We start from the raw sequence: 22,965 nt of genomic DNA on the forward strand, positions 1-22,965 counted from the left end.
GAGATTTTAGTTGAATGAAGATGAATGAAATGAAAAACCATATAAATATAATGTGTGCCACTTATCTAGTTCAATTTACAAAAAACAGAAGCTTTGACAGGTGCCACAAATCCTCATTCAAGAAATAGAACAACACCACCTTTATGCGGAATGTATTTCATCAGCTGCAGCACAAGTATGTTGGGAAACTAAGCCCTTAATTAAAACTCTATGCCATAAATTAAACAGCCACATAACAAATTAACGATTTAATTGGTAGCATGCATTATCAATAAACTGAAAGAAAATAGATCTCTCATTGGCACTGTACAACTCAAATCATGAGCCAACAAAGAACTGCAGCTCCCAAATCAAATACCCAATAAGAAATTTCAAGCACTGCTTTCAGTCACGCATGTTTAATCATAAACTGTCTGCTATATCTCTGGAAACTCATTAAATGTCAAAAATGAAATGGAAAGCTAAAGCTCTGGGCAGCACTTCCCACAATGCACTGCTTTGCTTTTTCATTTAGATAGAATTATACTTTTTGTCCCCAAGTCATAAGAAAATAATATCTGGCAGTGTGGAGGCAGACAAATGGCATAAAATGGTTCCTCAGTAAATATCACGCTTTCTGTACTTTTTTTTTTATTTCCATGTAATATTTCACATTCTTTATTCGCACCATAGTTGTTATAATCCCCAGTTTACTTCCACATTTGCACTTCAACATGAACCTTCATAGCCCATTAGCCATTGAAAATGTGAATTCTCATTTGGATTAGGGAAACTACGACATTGAATGATTACATATCAGAACTTCCCCTGCTTTTACACATTACAATGCTTGTGCATACCTTCTGACACAGGACAAAAAGCAGACTGAGCAATCTTTAACAGATTTACAAGGACTTCAGCTTCTGTACTGAATCCTGGGTTGATGGAGCCACAGTAAAATGCTGTCCCTGCAGGCATCTGGGGAGAGGCAACTTCTGTGTGGTATTAGTCATTTACAGAGGGCACAATACTGGATAGCCTCTTCCTGACCATCACTGTACTAATTTAAATCTTACTATTCACCTGCTCTGTGTCACGTCAGCCATAGTGGTAAACAAAATTATAGGTGCTTGGCTCCTTAGGGATTGGGGGAGGTGCTTCAGGGATCTGAATGTTTTCTAGGTCAAGAAGTCGAAGTTTCATCTCCATACTAAGAAGAGTATCAAGGTCACTGCGAGTCAGCTCACTGCTCATCTCTCGGCCCAGGAGTGCACTCAGTCCATCAGTCCAGATACAGTACTACGGAGGACATGGCAGAGAAGAAATGGAATGTTAGTGCTTATACAGTGCAGCACAGTTCATGTCAACACAAAAATGACAGGATCTCTTGGACAACTTGTAAAAAATAAATAAAATGCTAAAGTAGCCACACTGCATTATCAATTTTAATAACCTGTGGAAAGCAGAATGAATGAATATCACAAGCAGTTCAGTTGTTGGTTTTTTATCTGCAGTGCACTGTTGTGCTTTACCTTTGATCAACTTAAGATCAGAGGAGTCCTATCAAAAGATGACCCAAGACAAAATTTTTGACTTGAGGGCTGCTGTTTCCCCTTTACTGAAGAAAATAATAAAAATGTGTTGAACCTTATTTTAAACTATTACCTCATACTTGTTTGGTGCAATGAAATTCAAAGCCTCATCTGGGTCATGGAGAATAGAAAAAGCCAGTTCTAGCACTTCCTACAAGAAAAGGTAGAGTAAACATTTCTTAATTTTGAGGGTTTGCAATATTTATTTACCATGTAGTAAATTCTACCACCATTCTCCATGACAAAATCTACTGAAAAACATTGCCAATCGTTAATAATCTAATACATAATAAAACGCTAAGGTCTGTGTGTGTGTGTGTGTGTGTCTAGCTCTTCCAAGCAATCTGATTGGTCAGTTTGGCTTTGGTGATGTAATTGGAAGAGGAAGTGCAAGTGTGACATATGCAAGGAGGAGTAAAGGCATGAGAGGCACACCTTCAAAGACAAGAAGTGTAAAAGCAGACAGGAGGAGAGCAAGATTCATCAAAATGACAGTCTGAGAAACAGGCTTTATGGGAATGTACTAAAGACAGGGAACGATGGTCAAGAGAGTTTTAGACACACAAGGACATCAGTCAATGGCCCCGAAGGTACATGTAGAAAAAGAGATATCAAACATTTTTAAATGTATTCTACTGCCTGTCTTTGACAGGTAACATGGCTAGTTACTGATATCTATTGATGATGTTCTGACTGTCCAGGTTATTTTGTACTAATTTCATATTTTCTGCTAATTATTAAGTTTTATCTTTGTTTTTCTTAAGCAACAGTATTTTATGGATATACGTTTACTACTGGTATGGCCACATTTGCATCACGTCTGATTTCATGATACTGCTAGGAAAACATAGCAGAACCGGCACAATCAAAGCATCTGGATTATTCCAGAAGAAATTTATTTAAATTTTTTGACCATTGGTAATTGTCCCACATATTATTTTTTAACAGTCTTTTTGTTCATATTTTGGTTTTGGCGATTATAATCTTCCCATGTTTACTCTTGTTACAAATTACAACTATTTGACTATTCATTTCTTGGTCCGTTTTCCCCGTTTTTCTGTTCTGTCTGCAGAACAGATGCAGGAAGTGTCCCAGATGCTATACTTCTAGATTTAAGTGCTTCATTTGCTGCAAGTGACCACACAATTACATTGCCTAGCCTTTCAAATTATATGGAAACGTCTGTCACTGTTGTCATATCACTAGCATTTTTATTATTGTTTCTATTGCTGCTAGATGTCTCAGTTTTGCTTCTTTACTCTTGAATTAAGTATGAATCTATTTGTGGATTTTTTTCTGTTTATTCTGTATGTTTGCTTGAGATTTTTGTGCTAAAACTAAACATCAGTCTATGTGTACTTGTTTCAATGTGTTACAACTAAACAAACTATAGTATAATTTTGCCTTTATGAAAGCATGTCTAGGTCAATTTAAATAAGTTATATATTCACTATGACAATGTAAATACAGCACATCTTTTTTTTGTGCACCAGTGGGGTCTCCCTACTGGTTGAAGAACCTTATGGTTTAGTGACAGACGGCAGAGTCACAATTTTTCTGTGAAGAAGATAGAGTAAAATTAGATCTACTAAAAAGCATATACAGAAAGGCCTGCTTTCAAAACTTACAACTGTCTAATGATGGACTAGTTGTATATGTATATCAAATGCATCTGTATATACACTGCCTAAGTGGGTGTAACTCTCAATGCACAATGCATGCTTCTCCTATAAATCCTAGTTTGTCTGCAGAATATCTTGTGCTAAGGACAACTGTAATCCTGTTGTATCCTGGCATATTTTCCAAGATCTTGTATGCACCTCCTCCTTTGACAGTAAAATGAAGTGTGAAATTACCTTGTTCTGCTTAAGAGCACTCTTCTCTTTCATATGAGGACAGTCCTTCCCAGTTACCACTGATTTGATATCTGCAACTGGAACTGGACAGAGAATCAAAGATTCAACAGCGACACAAAAAAGATAAAATATGCCTCGAAGGCATTATTAACTTTAAACTTTAAGTCTTGCTTTGGTGGAGGTTTTATAAGATTTTTATATAGTTGTTTACTTACTCTTTTCAGACAGTGATTCAAAGGGAACCTCTCCCTGTGGTGGTTCTTCCAGGTCACCATAATGAAGAACCTTATGGTTTAGTGACAGACGGCAGAACCAAAATTTTTCTGTGAAGAAAATACAGTAAAACTACAGTAGATCTATTGGAAAGCATACACAGAAAGGCCATCTATCAAAACTTACAACTGGCTGTTAGTATTTTAGATGATGGACTAATTCATGGAGAGGGTGCTGCAAGAACATGACACCAGTCCTAATTACAGGATGGGGCTTGTTACACCAGTATGCAGGTTTAAACTTTGTCTGCAACACTCGCTCCTAAACAACCACTTTGTTCTTCTTTCATCTGCACAGTAGCAATGGTGAGCATGTGTTTGGTAGTGACTGAAGATGCCTGCAATTCCTGAGTAGCACATGAATGAGGAGGCTTTTGTGAAACAGTAAGTTAAGTCATTGTCATTTAAAAGTATAGTCATGGAGGAAAACTAGAAAGAAGTTATCAGGAGTGTGTACTACATAAGCAAACTTAACATCCTTGCTAGTAGAGAGGGAAATGCATATGAGAAGGCAACTGAAAGTTTAACCTGAAAGTGAAACTGGAAGTGAATCAGATTGACCATACTGTACACTTCATAGACAGAAAGTGAGCACAGAGAGAGTGGAAAAGATAAAAAAAAAATAGAGAGACAGAGGAAGGCCTAGATGCTGTTGAATCTTTCTCAGCAATAAACAGAATTACACAGTAGGCAGTAACTGAACCGGAGTAACAGCAGGAAAGGCCCAAGACACGTTTAGCCCTTAACAACTCATAGAGGTTCTTCCATTCAGTCTGTATTTACAGTATATTCTTCATATGGTGGTAAGGATTTCACTGCATAGTTTCACCTACTTAATGGAAGCTGGCTTCTAAAAAGTATATATCTGTGAGAGATGCCAGCTAATCTGATATTTCAAGTTCAGGGTCGCTGAGCTGGTTGAAAAGTGTTAGCTATTCTGTAACACTATACTAAATTAGAGGAATACCCCTAGATGTGTCTTAGTAAGAAAAGCTGAACAGGAGGAAATTCTTCACCATTTAAATGGAGACCAGATGAATCCTTATTGGACATAATTGCAGAGTATCAGGTACATACTGGCCAGGGGCATCAACCCTGCCGTTTGTGGAGTCCAGCACCTTACAAGACCTGGTTGAGCTGGACAGCAACTCTCTAAGCTGGTAGGCGGTGGTAGGAACTAAATGCATATTTCGGCCTCTCTTGTTAAATATGGATGAAAGGTAGTTCCAGGAATTCAAATGCTCAAAATGGCCAAACTGGTTTGGATTTTATTCACCCCACAATGGCTCAGTGCTGCTTCAGTTAGCTATAGGCAACCAAAGAGTCTACGTTTTTTTCACAGTAAACAATGGAAAATACAATAATCCTGTTCATCACCCCTCCTCTTTCTCTTGTAATTAAATAAAGTCCACTTGAAACTCTCCAACCACAACAAGAAACACTTGCTTCACTAACTGTCATCAATTAACCATCAATAATTTTATTTTTAAATTAATTTCTTAGTGCATTATATGTCTTTTTTTTTTTAAGGCTAAAAATGCGTGTTAAGAGGAAAATTAGCAATAACTGGTTGAGCATTTTCATTATTTGTTGTTAGGAATACAAACTTACTATATTTGTTTCTGTACAGAACATAAGACGGACCTTTAAATAAGTTAATAGTCAATAAGGAATCCGGTCCAGATGGAATATCAGTGTTTTAAAAACTTGTAGTTACCATATAGTTGATGTTTTTGGTGACATCCTTAATATTTGGTTGAGAAAATCTGTGGTCCCCCATCTACTTTTAAAGTACAACCAGTGTCTAAGAAAGCAAAAATGGGCTCTCTAACTACGGACCAGAAGCTATCACTCCAATCACGAACTGCTTTGAGAGATTAGTGTTATAACACATTAAACAGAACAGAACAGTCAGTCACAATCACCTCCAGTTTGCATATTGTTACAAGAGGAGCACAGGGGATGTCATTTCACTTATGCTCCATACCTTCATGTCACATCTGGATAATAAAGACTCCTGCTCATCATTTAACACTGTTACCATCAAAGCTGACCATCCTCAACCTGTGACTTAGTGTCACCATCTGCAACTGGAATTTGGATTTCCTACCCAACAGAGTTTAGCATGTACAGATTGGCAGCATCACGTCCTTTATGCTGACCCTGAACTGAGGCACTCCACAGGACGGGCATTTTTTTCCTTTTTATTGGGAAAAAGGAAAAATGTTTTAAAAAGTTCATTCATTCTGTAGCAATTGTAAGGTTTTGTTCAGTTGATGTCAATCCTTTGTATTCTTTAAATAATAAAGAAGTTAAATGAATTGAAAGATATTCATGGAAAATACTGCTCTAAACTGGACACGGAGGCTTGCATGAGTGATAGTGTCTCACACAGTGTGTTGTCTTTATCCCCATTGGAACAATGACATACTGGTGGGCTAACTACAAACTCAAAGAGCCAGTTGCTAAGCTCTTTGCAGCATAGCTGACAAGGTGGTCTTCTTCAAAGTGGTATCTGTATTAGTTTTGTGAAAATGGGTATGGTACAGAAAGTATAATGAATGGCTTAAATCCTGGTATAGGACATAAGGGCACACTCCGTTGTACACTAGATTTCTTAAACACTGTGGAATATGTCAGAAAAGATGAGATCGTAGCTCTATGACAAAATGTATTGTAAATGTTAGTAGATGACTGCTTAAAATACAAGAAAAAGGGAGTCATTTAATTTTAGAGCAGGCCCGGTATATAAATTCACACTGAGCACTGGACAGAACTATTCATAAAAATAAAACTTTGAAATTACTAGCCAATAGGGAAGAATATAAAATAGCACCAGTGAAATGATGAAAATGACCTTGGTTTAATGCTAGAAGTGCCATAAATAAAACACACCACTGTTGTGCATAAGTAGTTTTAGTATGGTCTATATTATAAAAACAAAACTTTGGCCGAATCCGTGGAAATAGATGAGTCAAATATAATGAATATCAAAAAGTTGAGAGAATAACACAGGATTAAACTGAAGTCTACTTCAAATGGGAGATGGGCCATAGCTGAGGATGTCTGGATGTGAAAAGAAAGCTGCAAGAATAGAGGCATGACACCAATACTGGTGTCAAAATGAAACTACAGTGCCTATGAAAAGTATTTAGCCTCTTGGAAGTTTTCACATTCTTTTGTTATAAATTGTTATATTTAACTGTGGTTTATATTTGTAAATAAATTAAACCATTTTGTAGAGATCTGGTTTCACTTTGATTTTAAAGAGTCTTTCTTTTGACCAGTGTCAAAAAAAGTGAAATCTACTGTGATTCAACGTTGTATAACAATAAAATGTGAAAACTTTTTATAAGCACTGTGTATAGCAAATACAGAGTATGAAAAAATAAAAATTAGAGGCATTACCAAATTTAAACTGTGAAACATCATGATCAAAAGCGACACACAAGTGAGATTTCATAGATATAATTAATTATTGCTTTTTTACTTTCTCGTATATGAAGTATAGGGAAACTATTGTAATTGTCCAACAATTCATCAAAATTTCAGCATTTTAGACCTCCCTTTCTTGTATACAAAGTATAGGGAAAGTAATGGAATCCTCCAAAAATTCCATTTTGAGATTTTGATGAATCTCCTTTAGCCCTCCCTGAGTCCGAAAATACAATTTTTGGAATTATATATATATGTGTGTGTGTGAGAGAGAGAGAGTGAGAGAGTGTGTGTGTGTATAATCACAATAACTTGAATATGCTTTCTCTTAGGTCAACCAAATTTTCCATACAAATATTAGATACAAAATGTAGATTTCTACCAACTTTTGGGCTATTTCCGCTAACTGGAAGTGGTACTTTACCTTTTATTCATGCAGCTGCAGAGTCCGATTTATTCAACTTCACTTTTATAATAATTGTACATAATGTACATAATATAAAAATATAATCATTGTCTTGTGGTTTACTTGTCAAATATCCCATCTCCATATCTGAGTATACGAGAAAGTCTAGGGAAGACCACTCCCGATTTGTATCTCAGTACTTTAAAACTTCAGTAAGACTCTAGATTTAATATTATGCAGTAATGAATGCAAAAATCATAAAGCAGAAGTAATTTACTTAATAGAATGTAGTTATTGTAATAAGTTCCATAATCTATACTAATTAATAAAAGGCAAAGCCCTCACTGACTCACTGACTGACTGACTGACTGACTCATCACTAATTCTCCAACTTCCCGTGTAGGTGGAAGGCTGAAATTTGGCAGGCTCATTCCTTACAGCTTACTTACAAAAGTTAGGCAGGTTTCATTTCAAAATTTTACATGTAATGGTCATAACTGGAACCTGTTTTTTGTCCATATACTCTAATGGAGGAGGCGGAGTCACGTATCGCGTCATCACGTATTATGCCTCCTAAGTAATCACGTGAAGTGAAAGCAAGGAAGAGATTTACAGCACGAGTCAAACGCGGGAATGAAGGTAAATGACGTTAATTGTTGAGTGTCTTTTAATACTTTGTAATTGTTGAGTGTCTTTTAATACTGTGTAAGCATACATATTAACAGATGTGCAATTAAACGTGTGCATTTACGGGGTGATTTCTCAGGCTTAAAGCTCGAAGTGATCACTCGAGTGAAGGCAGCTTCACAAAAAACAGATCCTTAACAAACTGTTATTGGTATATTTTACCTCAATTTTAAAAGGTTTTCTTTTCTTCTTAATAAAAATTTAAAAGCAGAACTTTGCCGGTGTGAACCGCGGGGATTTGAGCGACTGACGCATACAGACATATTCATGAGTGCAGGTACTTCGGAAACAAAGCACCGTGTAAACCTAAAGTTTAAATTAAGTTCATAGACCTACAAAAGGTTGCCATTGATTTCAGGCAAGATTGCTTTTCTCCTGTACAACTATACGTTGCATTCTCAAGAGTGTGCTTGCACGGATTCGTCATATTACAACCGGAGTGCTGAACTGACAAACTGGTATTCAAACAGAACAATCGTAAAAATAGGATTAAATAAAAAGGCTGCTTCCGTTGGCGAAGCAACGAAAAAGGAAGACCTTATATGACGTTCGTTTATAAAACAGCGGACAGGCTGTGTGAAGTCAGCTACACAAAAAAACAGATCCTTAACAAATTGTTAGTGGTATATTTTACCTCAATTTAAAAAGGTTTACTTTTCTTCTTAATAAAAATTTTAAAGCAGTACTTCGCCGCTGCGAAGCGCGGGTATTTTGATATATATATGTACATACGAATGCAATGAATGTAATTACCCCGATCTACATGCTGTCAAATAAACGAACCACATGCCGTGGCGCAACGTTAGGGGCATCGCTGAACAGTGAGCTGAACAGGCGAGCCAAACAGCTGAAGCAGGACGGTGTAGAGAAGGTCAGCTGTATTAAGAGTGTCTCGCCTGTTGCAGAGCCCGCAGGTGAGACGCTAACAGAGAAGAAGCACCGGGGATTGTCATCTGTTTTTTAAAGACTGCATCCTTTTGACGTTTTAACCTCGTGTTAAAGGATTGTTATTCTTGTGTATTTTAAACCTCCACTTCACAACTGTTTTAAGGATTATTTATTTAAAGATTTATTGAATGCTCTACTGCACTTTAGACACCTGTTTTGATTCTTTCAATAATCAGTTATATTATTTACCAGTGTTATTTATTAAAGGTAGACTACAGTATATATAATTTATCAGTGTTATTTGTTAGGAAAATTAATTTTTATGTTAATATATTTGGGGTGCGGAACGGATTAACTGGATTCCCATTATTTTCAATGGGGAAGTTTGTTCTAGATACGAGAAATTCGCTATACAAGCTCAGTGCTGGAACGAATTAAACTCGTATCTAGAGGTTCCACTGTATATGTTTGTGTGTGTGTGTGTGTATTATATATATATATGACAGCAACACTCATAACAATGACAACACAATTACATATACAGTATATATGTAGATATGTGTATATATATACTGTATATATATATATATATGTGTAAATGTATGTATGTATGTATGTCTAGATAGATTTATATATATATATATATATATATATATATATATATATATATATGTATCTATAATAATAAAAGGCAAAGCCCTCACTGACTGACTGACTCACTCACTCACTCACTGACTGACTGACTCACTCATCACTAATTCTCCAACTTCCCGTGTAGGTGGAAGGCTGAAATTTGGCAGGCTCATTCCTTACAGCTTACTTACAAAAGTTAGGCAGGTTTCATTTCGAAATTCAAAGCGTAATGGTCATAACTGGAACATATTTTTTGTCGATACACTGTAATGGAGGAGGCGGAGTCACGTATCGCGTCATCACGCCTCCTACGTAATCACGTGAACTAAAAACAAGGAAGACATTTACAGCACGAGTCACACGCGGGAACGAAGGTAAATGACGTTAATTTTTGACTGTCTTTTAATACTGTGTAAGCATACATATTAACACATGTGCAATTAAACATGTGCATTTACGGGGTGATTTCTCAGGCTTAAAAGCTCACCTTTTATCAAACGCGGGAACAAAGGTAACTGACGTTGTTCACTGTCTTTTAATACTGTGTAACCATACATATTAACACATGTCCAATTAAACGTGTGCATTTACGGGGTGATTTCTCAGGCTTAAAAGCTCGCCTTTTACTAAAAAGGTAAATGCAAAACTATTTTCAATCAGTTTATTGAAACGCTCCCGTTAAGGATTGCAATAACATATTCGCGAGATAAAAGAACGAAGTAGGGGGAAATGGAGGAAGAGCCGCAAACAGCGAAGAGCAAAAAATTAATTAAACAATTGAGAACGGAGCGAGTTAAGCATACAAGCATGTTCATAAGGGAAACAAAGCACGGTGTAAAACGTAAGTTTAAATTAAGTTTATAGAAACGCTCCCGCTGCGGATTGCAATAACATATTCGCGAGATAAAAGTTTAATGAGAAGACACGAGGTATAAACGAACCACACGCCGTGGCGCAACGTTAGGGGCAACAGTTTCAACTATTCTATGATCTGCTTCTCGCAACTGAAAGACGGCACATGGCGGATGTTAGCCGACTTGCTGACCGCAACGTTAGGGGCTTCAACTATGGCGCTGACGCCACATCTCAGTGCCAACACTTTGCAGACTCTACTTAAAAGACACGCCCTCCTCACTGGACAGTTAAAAACACCAATCAAACTAACGATGACATCAAGTATTACCCAATCAAAAGTAGGAAAGGAGGCATCTTCATAAAATGCGTGTGGGATGATTTGCATGAGACGCTGCTTTAAAAAAAAAATGATAAAAAAAATACGGGATAAATCCCGTCCAGTATTGATTCAAAACGGGACGTGCAATTTCATTCTCAAACGCGGCACGATTCCGTATTTTAAAGGACGGGTGGCAACCCTACAGTGCCAGGTAACCACCCATACAATCAGATTGTGATTCAGACTAGGAATGCAATGAATGTAATTACCCCGATCTACATACAAGGCGAAAGTCTTGCAACATTCAAAGATGATGGTTTGGGATAAGTACACCATACAACATAAAAGAGCTTATGAAGCCTTGAACCGAAAAAAGCAAGATCTCAGAGATCGTAAAAAAAAAAATAGGAGGTAATGTCGTTTTACTCGCTGTAGATTTTAGTCAAACATTACCAGTTATTCCACGAGGGAGACCAGCAGATGAACTCAACGCGTGTTTAAAATCCATGCTTCTCCCACGCTCGGTTATATGTCGCGTGTTCTCGGGTAGGTGCACCAAAAAATGTATACATTTAAGCATGTAATGGGCAAACAAAAAATGAGGTATACCCGAAGGCACTGCAGTAGTACTTAATGTAACTTTACTTCTTAAATGTTAATGTTTTACTGTTTAATAATTTATACGCTTCTTATATGTTGTTCAAATTCTTTTATCAAAATACCACTGACAGCGCAATGCACGATAACATCGAGTGAATACACCATACGCATCCGCCCACGGCTGCCCTGCTGTGCGCAGATAGGAGTTGATTCTACAATAAAATAAAATAAACATAAAAAGAGTAAAACAATCATCACCCATAAAGCGTGTGTGTGTGTATATATGTGTATATATATATGTTGATATGTGGATGTGTATATGTATATATATATATATATATATATATATATATGTAGATATGTATATATATGTGTATATGTATATGTATGTTTATATGAGTGTGTGTGTATTTTATATATATAAAACACAGCAACACTCATAACAATGACAACACAATTACATTGACAATCATGTTACGTTATTTTTAAAATGTTTCCTTTTTTTTTCATAACCTCTTTAACACACTACTTCTCCGCTGCGAAGCGCGGGTATTTTGCTAGTATATATATATATATATATATATGTAGATATGTGTATATATGTAGATATGTAAATACAGTATATATGTAGATATGTAAATATATATGTATATGTGTCTGTGTGTGTGTATATATATATATATATATAATATATATATATATAATATATATGTGTGTGTGTGTATATATGTATGTATGTGTGTGTGTATATATATATATATATATATATATGTATGTGTATGTATGTGTATATGTATATATGTATATGTGTGTGTATGTACTGTATCTGTGTATATATATGTTGATATGTGTAAATATATATGTGGATGTCTATATGTATATATATATATGTATATATATGTATATGTAGATATGTGTATATGTAGATATGTATATATGTATATGTATATTTATGTTTATGTGTGTGTATATTATATATACAGTATATAACACAGCAACACTCATAACAATAACAACACAATTACATTGACAATCATGTTACGTTATTTTTAAAATGTTTCCTTTTCTTTTTCATAACCTCTTTAACACACTACTTCTCCGCTGCGAAGCGCGGGTATTTTGCTAGTGTTTTAGTAATCGTAACACGAGATTCTCAAACTCTAATGATCCATTTTAAGCGGTCGGTGCCTTTCCTACAAGCATTGGCCACAATGTGTGCCGCGCATTTTTATATTTATATATATAAAATATAATATTTAAAAGAAAAACAAAAGCATTAAATTTGATTTTAGGAAAGCAAAATTCTGAAAGAAGCAAAGTGAGACAAGCTGAAATGTATTTAAATAATAATGGAGTAGTGGGATAGGATTAAAGAAATATTACAGATAAGGAAAGATGAGTATCTTTAAATTATACATTTAGGAAAATGGGGCAGTAGATAAGAAGTTAATAAACTACAAGAGCAAATAAAAAAAAGTATAATTCTAGTGCTCACATTAGAGCGTTTGAGTTCAAGAGAGTAATATTTAATTCAAGCTAAGAAATGGAAAAAGACCGTAACAGAAGTGATTTGCTGAAAACGGTAAAGCAAAACCTTAAGATTTTTTTTTTTGTATTTTTCCTGAATGGTAAAGAAGGTGGTCAAGTCTATTAAGAAAAGTAAGGGTGAAAATAAACTACTGTTTACTGAAAAGGGAATAGAATGTTAGAATGATTGTTTTTCTAAGCTTGTCATTTATAATGAGGCCAAAAATCTGCCAGTAGCTACAAGTAATATTAATCAGATATGATCCCTGATGCAATTGTCCTATATTCCAAAATGGTGACGGGGCTTATGTTAAAGAATACTGGCCATTTATTGTAATTCATATTACAGGAAAATTACTGAAGTGAAGACGTGTGAAGAACAAGCTTATCAGCAAATAAGGAATTACAAGTGGATCTGATTTCGTTTGGATCCTGTTGCTGCTGAAAACAACAGGACAGTCATGTACCTCTGACATCATAAAGTGGAGACTGCAAAGTATGGAAAATCTTTTCCGTTGTCATTCACAAAAATGAATGTAAAATCTTTTGAACTAGGACAAAAGAAAAATTTCTAAAGTGGTTTTTTTTCTTCTTTTTTAATCATTATTGGAGGATATGAAATGGTGTGCATTTTTTTACACACTGTTTCTGCTTTATGATGTCAGAAGCTAACTTTATGATTGGTTGAAGATGGATGAATGTCATACAATGATGACTTTATTTCTAGGAATCGGGGAAAGTTAAAACTCTCTGGTCTTACATGAGGAGACTGTGTTTCGGTAATGTTTGAGTTTTACAAGCAAGCTAACAAAGCATACTTGTGCACACAGTACTGTTTATCTTAAAATTCAGGAAGCATTTGATAGGGCACCTCATAAGAAGGTATTCATCAAACTACAGGAAATGGGAGTTCAAAGTACAGAGGGCAGATGGGTACAAAATTGACTTAAACACTGAAAATAATTCCTCATGGTCCAAGAACTGGTGATGTTAAAAGTAAAGTATTCCCTAAGGATCATTGCGGTGTCCTCCACTCTTTATTATTTACAGGGATTAATAAACACAGATTTTAATTGTACTTTGTTATCTTGTCTCATGTATGCATTGAATCGTACATATACAGTAATACAATTCACACGTACAAATAACAGCATCCAAATAATATTCCATAGAACCATGTACCTTGTCGCCTCCTATTCCCTATTTTCCGGAAGCAGCTTCCTTCACATAACCTGTTTAGACGCTGCTGCTTGATCAGCTCTAGGATCTCAGGCTGGATCCTCTCCCGTAGTTCACTGTGAAATTGAGATGGTAAAAATGGAGATGAAATCAGAGTATGAAGTCAACAAGCTTTGACAAAATTGGTTTCATTGTTTATTTCTATACTAAAATGCTTCTGTGATTTAAAAAGTTGCGATTTCTTTTCATGGGTAAACACACACCAAACTTATTTTACTTGGCACACCATCCTGAAACAGTTTCTCTGTTCACCTTCATGAAAAAGAATTAATTCACATAAGGGTCCAATTAAAGCTCTAAGTGCTAAATAATTCAGCAGAGAAATTGTAAAACTGTTAGGTACTTCATTTGACTGCATGCGGACAGAAATAAAATAGAACAGACAGCTGCACAGAATATAAATAAACACAGCAGAAGAATAACTGAATACATGGGTGGAAGTCCAAAATGCAGTTGCCACCTTACAGATGTAATAATGTTTTGCTACAACTTTCGGATTTATTTAATATAACAATGTATTTTTTTTTTTTGTTCTTTATTTCGCCTTATACAATTTCTTGTATTAGGAATTTGTTAGTTTTCGCATACCCCTTGGGGTCAAAGCACAGGGTAAGCCATTGTACAGCGCCCCTAGAGCAATTACAGGTTAAGGGTCTTGCTCAAGGGCCCAGCAGAGTAGGATCTCTTTTGGCAGTGATGGGGATTTGAAACGGCAACTTTCTGGATACCAGCACAGATCCTTAGCCTCAGAGCCACCACTCCGCCCTAAATTGGACTGAATGTATTTGATTTTAAACTCAAAATTAAACTGAAGTAATGAACAAAAAAACAAATAACATAAAAAATATTAGGCTATATGTGCACGTTTAATATTTATACAAAACATCTGTATTTTAGCAAAACTGATTCAAGCTAAGAAACAAATGTTAAAATAATTACTAGCCTCATGTCCGCCAAGCATGATACATAAACATTACCTGAGTGAATTGCTGCTCTGAAAAACTGAACTGCAGTTAAGCATGCTCAATATATTTTATTCTGCAAGACACAGATTCTCAAGTATTTGAAATAGGTTGTAAATCTTTTATCTGAGTCTGTACACCAACTGAAGCAAAAAAAGGCATGAATTGTTGTTAAAAGTTTAAACAAACTTTCATTGCTCTTAGAAACAGATAAAAGTAGAGCTGGAAAAAATTATGGATGAAGAAAATGGTATGCTTTCATTTGGCCATTATAAAAAATATATTCCCAGACACTTGTGGTTCATCTCCCCATCAGCCAAGGAGAAGACAAATGGCATTACATTTGAACTGCAGTGTGCAGTATTACATTCATTATTGTCTGTGTCTATTCTTTAACAAATAAGACTTTGTTTGGATAGGATCGCTATACGTATGTATGTGTGTGTGTGTATTAATCTTCAAGGGAGGGGAGATAAACCCAATAAACGTTCCTGGTAAGTCTCAGAAATAATTGCCTTCAGACCGGAGGATCTCTCAACACCTGTACCACTTACCAGGAGATACCCACTCACTGGGCTGCTTTTCAGCTGCTAACCTTTGTGTGAGTATAGCAATCGCCAACACCGGGCGCTCTTAACACTTATACTTGGCCCAACCAAACAATATAAACTCACTATTGCAATGAAACAAAACTAACAAATCACAGTAAAACCATGAATAGCACAGTGTAGTAAATGTATCAAAGTCTCACTGAAAGATACTTCTATAAGGATACAGATGATAAAAAAAATGAGTAATTTCAAGCCTGGGTGCAAAGCTATAGTCCTCAGGGGTCTTATCTATGCCAGTTTCAGTGGTAATATAGATGTCTCATCTGGGTGATGATGATCTTCTCTGTTCTCTTCTTGTGTTTCATCTGTGCAGTATGCAACCCAAACCTAAAGTCCTCTCTCCACATGGAGCTGACAATGATTACATAAAGTACAGAAATTTCTTTGTAATTTACATCTTATTGCTAATAAAGAAGTAGTTAAAACACTGAGTACAGCTGTTTAAAACTAAAATAAGCAATTAAGGGTTCAAAATCTTAAGAAGTGAGACAAATGAAGTAGAAAAATGTCACTTGAGCAATAAGTGCTTCATCAGCAATTAATGATTTCTAATGAAGCAACTGGGTTGGAACAAAAATCTGAAGCCACTACAGCCATCCACAACCAACGCTGCTTAGCCCTGATTTAAAGGGTCTGAGTCGTAAATAGCAAATAAATTAAATGAAGTTAATTAGTAGCAAAATCTAGTCACTAATTAAGAAAATGCTTAGAATGAAAATCTGTAGCCACTATGGCTCACAAGGATCAGAGTTGGCCACTCCTGCCTTATTTCATTAATTTGATATACAATTATTTTTCCCTTTCAGATTTATTCATTCCTACCTATTTATTGTGTAACATATCACACAACAATAAGCAGAAAAAAAATGGCATTAGATTACTCTGGGTGTTTTAAAAGAATGCTTATATCCTAAAAAAGACTACCATATGCAATAGAATAGCTAAAGATACAACTTTGTTTCAGAAAGGATAGCATACCTTTCATCTATTTCTAAATATAGCCACAGGAGGCACAGGATTTTAATATAACTATAACATTTGTAGGTAACAGTGTACACAGCATATTCTAAAAAGTGGAAGAAACTGCAGATTCATTTTTTAAAATAACCGAAGTTGATACCAAGTGAGAGATTTACAGTTCATGCCAAAATCTCATTTTTGTACATCTGTTACCCAGTAAGACTGCTGGAGGTCTGGAATGTTTTTAACCTTTAAATAACCATTACATTGTATGAATTTTTAAAAGGACTTACTGTATTTATATATGCTGAACTACACTGAAAATATGTGAGAACTCTGGGAAAATATTCATGCTAACTGCATTCAGTTTTTCACATGACTAATAATATATGTACAGTATGTTAATCCATTTAAAATGCATTGCTTCATTCTCCTCAGAAATAAAATTAAGTTTGATATTAATTTTAATTTTTAATATTTAACTTTTAATGCTTTGTGAAATTATAGATGTTACATATTTAATACTTGTGTGGCACAGTGAAAATGTAGACTGGCAAGCACTACCAATGTGAGTTTGGAGTATAATATACATTTATTAATATTCATCATGTGTCTTGAACCATATAATAGCCCATTATCTGCAACATTTGTTAAGTGATCTGTCTGTATTACAAATTTCTAAAAGGATGATGTCTGAGTAAAGCAACATCTTTCCTTGTAAGTTTCCCCTCCTAAAATCTTTAAACCACCATCCACATTATTATACCAGCTCACAGTATGTGGTTCAGTGGCTTTAGCCAAAATACAGAGACACAGAAAAAGCACATCCTCATCTTTTATCAAATCTGACGGCAAAAATCTCTTGACTTTATACAACCGGCGTCATCTTGGGTATCAAAGTTTTAGTATAGTAGTCAAAATGAGTCTCTGATTTCTGGGCCAAAGCCAAACCTACATACAGTAGGATGCAGAATGATTGAAGTTCTTTTTTTTTAATTGTTAAACTATTTGAGAAGTTGCTACTTTAAAATTAGTACTTCAACAAGAACATGGGGACCCAGGCAGAAAGTCATTCAGGGTAAATTTTTCACAACATTAGAAAATTTTTATTCACAGAGAAATCTTGAAACAAGTGGACTAAATTACCAAGTAGTATCGTAGAGAGTAGGGACCATCAAAACTGGACCTGATATTTTTTTCGAGGAGTTGGAAGGATAGGACTGGCAGGTTTTGTTGGGCTGAATTGCCTTTTCTCATCAGAATGATTCTAATGTTATAATAATTAGTGCCATTTAATTTTTCAAAAGTCTTTTATGTGTCCAAAGATAATACTGTATATCTGAATGCTTTAAAACAGATGAATTTTCTGTTTCATTAAATAGACAATGAAAATTAAAATACAAACAAGATTCTGCCATTAATGAAAGCAGTGTGGTCTTGTAAAATAAAAGTTAACCATATAAAGAACTCTTGAAATTCCCAATTCACATACAGGTTTCAATGCTATGAATTTGCTTTCTTTGCTAACCTACTGTGCTGGTTTTCATCTTGCATGACTATGGTCCAGGGTGCAATAGACTCCCTCTCAGTGGTTTATATGTAGCAGTATTGTAAATTAGTTTGATAGTTTTTCAGTCTCTTTAAAGGAGGGTTTGGATTATACCTATGAGTAATACAAACAATGCAATCAAGGTAATCTACCGTATTAAATTTAGCAAACTATTTGATAATGTACCCCAGGGAAAGGCTGGGCAACTACTTTGGTGAGGTCATATAGACTTGACTTGCCTTTTTCTAATGACATCGGAATAAACCTCCAGAGATTTAACTTCTCTGAAATCTCAGTAGATGATAACTATTATTCTACTCTTTTCTGTTCCAGTTATTTATTGGCTTAATACATTCATTAATAATTGTGTACTTGTTACAGTTAAGAGTGCACTAAACCTATCTCTGTTATCTCTGCGGGCCAAATACGGGAAAAGCTGTCTGATTTAATATCACATCCGGTTCTGGCACCAAGACTGACGTCACTTCCAGTTCTGGCACCCAGACTGACATCCCTTCCACTTTCAACTTATAAAGCCGCCATCTTTCTCAAACCAGATCACTTCAGTTTTGGAAGTCAACCAGAGCATATCATTACTTATCTTTATGCCCTTTTGCAGCAGGGACAATATATATGGGTGGCTGCCCAAAACCTTTTTTCGTGTGTTGAGACTACTTTTTACAATGTATATAATGCTTATAAGCGGAAAGTGTTACACGTTTAAAAAAATAATCTAATGAGAAAATAATATATCCCTAAATAGGAGTTATAAGTGGATTACACTTAACTGATGTTTACTTTAAGTTCAGTTAAAATAGGCAATCAGTGCACTTTTACTCATGAAAAAATGTTACCATATAAAATAGAAATAATGTGTATTCAGCTTTTATACAAAAAACTTTCTATCATACAGGAACATCGTGCTATTCAGACACACATGGCCCATTTATAATAACTTTAATTATAAGAAACAGAATGCATTTCAAAAACATTGTTTGTTATATGGAGTATTGAAGGATTTGTTGAATATGGAAAACGTGGTATAAACTGTAATGTCACTTTTTTTTTTTTTTTTGTGCCGTTTATTAAAAACAAAGTGGTTTTATGTTGGGGAAAAAGACTCACATAATAGGAGGTGACTGGAAATCATCTTGGCTCATTCGTTCAGATTGTCTCAGCCTCAGGATCTCAGAGTAGCTCAACCCACGGAGCTTACTCTTAAACTGGTCAAGAGAATTTGGTTTCATTCCCAAAGCCCGTGTGATCTGCTCTCTCACAACTTGCATCACCTAGAAAAAGAACAAATATCAAACACACTGCTATTTCAAATTTTTATATGGAACTGTAAAATGCTGTGGAAGTGGCTAGGCTGGTAACTGCACTGACCAAGTAGTCTTCTGCTTGATTAACATAGAATCCACAAGTTCATTTTCTCTGAAATGTTAATACATTCAAGTTTTCACTGTCTTTTGCATTGTTGCCGACTTAATATGTTAACTGATGTAAGAGTAGTTTTAAACAATTTTATAATAATGTCTTCATATATATAGAATACTATTTATGTTTCTATGAATATTTTGCACAATATTATATTTTCTTTTATTTTAACTTTGTTGTATTTGCAGCTATGCATGACAGGAGTTGTCCCATATCAAAATAAACTAAAGTGAACTAAACGTGCATGTAGCTGTGTAAATGCTGCATAATTTTTTAACCATGGGCTGAGGCTAAGTTTTAGAATTATAGTTACATTGTGAGTAAACTATCTAAATGTGTATAAATAATGTGCTGCCTGACATTTACTTAAGAGAAGATTTTTTTTTTTAACTGGCTAAACATGGTTGTGTAAAATCAGCTGGTTTGTCAATATCACACCAAATGGATATTTTATATGTTCCAATTCTGTTGAATTTTTACCCATCTGAAACATGATTTGTGAACTAATGATTATTTTCTGCAAGTTTTGAAGTTAGCATTGAATATATTTTACTTGTTGACTGTAAAAGTTGGAGAATATATGAATAATTTACCTATACAATGTAATTCAAATGTGTAAAATATCCCCTATTAAAACAAATATATACTGTACATAGATTTTTTTGTAATATTTTTCAACTTCATGTTCATATCAAATATATTTAAGTATAAAATAAAGTTTTATGAACCAGATTAGAAAAAATGTGGTAAACAAATTTAAAGCCAAACAGTATTCTCCTCATATTGCAGAACACGTAATAATCCAACACGGTTTACTAAACTTTGGTTTACTATAGAACGATGTCTGGAAAAATGCCATTAAATAACCAAAAGGGGACCTATAGGTATGGTGTACACCCCCTTAAAAGATAAATTTGCAACTTGTGACTTGACATGAAGACTTATAAAAACTAGATATTAGGCACCTATGTTGACAAAGAATTAATCTTTCAGAAGTGTTTTTCCCAACACACTTTTGTCGCAAAACTTTTTTTACTCATTTGTTTATACAAAGGCATACGTATTTAAGCATCAAGTATTTCATTTCTTTCTTACTCCGATTTAGTACTTATAATGGGTCCAGTGTGCAATTATCCATCCATATTTGTAAACTACTTAAGTGCAGCGGTCAGAAGGAGATGGAGCATAACTTGGCAGTAGCAGGCATAAGATTGAATCGACCAATTAAAGGTTCATTTTTATTCTTTCAACATGTTTTTGAACTGTGTCTTAGAGATGACCCTTATGAACATGGGGAGCACTTACAGATTCTACACAGAAGTCACCATAGAAATTAATCAGGATCTAAGTGCTGTGAAGAGGCAAAACTAACTGTTGTCCCTCTTTATAAACAATGCTGCTGATTTTACTTAAAAGAAAACAATATTTAGCAATGGGAGTGTTATAATATGTTCCCAGGTAATATCGAGCCTTACTCTAGCCTTTTTTTTTTTTTTTTTTTTAACATATGTTACACACCAAGGACCACCAAAGCTACTCAAGTACCTTGTTGAAATCCTCAGATGTAGCTCTCATCTCCTTCCATGTTTTGTTGAGAAGTTGAATGCAAATACAGAAGAATTCCTCCCAGGCACGATCATGAGTAAAGAACATTGGATGGTAATCATTGCATCCCTCATTAGCTACACAGAAGAGAAAAAAGATTGCATAATCAGATAAAATAATTCAACTAAATATGAGGTAAAGGTTTGTTTTCTCTCAATTGTTTGTATTAAGGATATGAATTACCCTGATGCAGGTAAATAAGCACATTAACACACATTATTTCTATACTGTTGTAGGTACTATTCAAACAGAATTCATCCTCCACACTGAACACTGAATGGATTAACTGGAAATGTGTTTGGTTATTATTGTGTCTGTGGTTTGGGACTCAGTGGTGCCCCCCTTGTAGTTACATTGGTGTAGTCGGCAGTATTTCCTGGCCGTCAATTGGCAGGGTCCTGGAAAAATTATTGTAACCAAAACACAGACCTTAATCCCACACATCCGTTGCCTATACCCTGGTCCAGAAATGGGACCAAGAACTGCCAGAAAAGCTGGTTAACAGATATCCACCAAGCAACCAGTCAATGTCAGGAAGATCAACTACATACAAAGACAGCTGGTCAACATACTGAGTCTGAGAATGTGCAGGAAGAGTACCTTGATGGAGGGATGCTTGATGGCCTCTTCAAAGGAACGATACTCACTTCAAGGAATGACAAGCTACATACCTTCAGGAGGTCAAAATCATTGAAAAGTGTTGTCCTTGAGGAATGTAGCCGTGAGAACCTTTTAACATGCTTTGCCCCAAAGTCTTGAAAAACATCTGTGATTTAAGAGGTCTACTTTTTATATAATTACTTTTACAACTGTATCTAGTACATTTTTCAACTTATTGTACAGTTTCCCAACCGGAGTTTCAAAATGGAGGATGAAATATATTATAATACAGTAATACCTTGCTACTTTGCGGTTCACTTTTCGCGGATTCACGACTTCGCGGATTTTATATGTAAGCATATCTAAATTCATAACGCGGATTTTTCGCTGCTTCGCGAGTTTCTGCGGACAATGGGTCTTTTTACTTGCTTCCTCAGTTGGTTTGCCCAGTTGATTTCATACAAGAGATGCTATTGGCGGATGGCTGAGAAGCTACCCAATCAGAGCACGCAGTTAAGTTCCTGTGTGCTGCTGATTGGCTCAGTGACGGAGTGTTGCATTAACCAGGAAGTCTCATCTCACTCATTCATCATTAACGTGCTAATGCTTCAGCGGCCGTGTCCAAGCACCAACAGGAGATGCAAATGATTGCAGAAAAGGTAAAAGTTTTGGATATGTTGAAGGAAGGGAACAGCTACACCACTGCAGGACATCGATTCTTTTTATTTAAAAAGGAGGAAAAGCATATAAGATCTACGGCCGCAGTGTCCTTTAACCAGGGTGCAAAACGAGTTGCAAGTGGACGTGATAAGGCAGTAGTCTGGATGGAATCTGCTTTAGGAATCTTTGCAACAAGGTCGACGACGTCATGACCGCCTACAAGCTGCTATGTGTACTTCGCTATACAGTAAGTGTAAACTTATCTACCGATTTCATATTGCTTAGCAGTTGTC

At 35.4% G+C, this 22,965-nt stretch overlaps 1 protein-coding gene across 3 annotated transcripts in view; it reads right to left on the reverse strand.

The window, feature by feature from the left end:
• Window positions 1–382: 382 nt before the first annotated feature.
• elmo2 (engulfment and cell motility 2) overlaps window positions 383–22,965 on the reverse strand; it is a 137,489-nt gene continuing 114,906 nt past the window's right edge. For all 3 annotated transcript variants that reach the window (XM_051932860.1, XM_028811693.2, XM_051932861.1), the window contains 7 exons: window positions 21,353–21,489; window positions 19,496–19,659; window positions 14,232–14,344; window positions 3,643–3,750; window positions 3,428–3,510; window positions 1,645–1,722; window positions 383–1,278 (listed from right to left, as the gene is read on the reverse strand). In XM_051932860.1, the coding sequence (XP_051788820.1) occupies window positions 1,078–1,278; window positions 1,645–1,722; window positions 3,428–3,510; window positions 3,643–3,750; window positions 14,232–14,344; window positions 19,496–19,659; window positions 21,353–21,489 (884 nt within the window). In that variant the 3' untranslated portion in view covers window positions 383–1,077. The remainder of the gene's footprint in view (window positions 1,279–1,644; window positions 1,723–3,427; window positions 3,511–3,642; window positions 3,751–14,231; window positions 14,345–19,495; window positions 19,660–21,352; window positions 21,490–22,965) is intronic.

This window comes from Erpetoichthys calabaricus, chromosome 10, assembly GCF_900747795.2.
Source record: "Erpetoichthys calabaricus chromosome 10, fErpCal1.3, whole genome shotgun sequence".
NCBI lineage: Eukaryota > Metazoa > Chordata > Cladistia > Polypteriformes > Polypteridae > Erpetoichthys > Erpetoichthys calabaricus.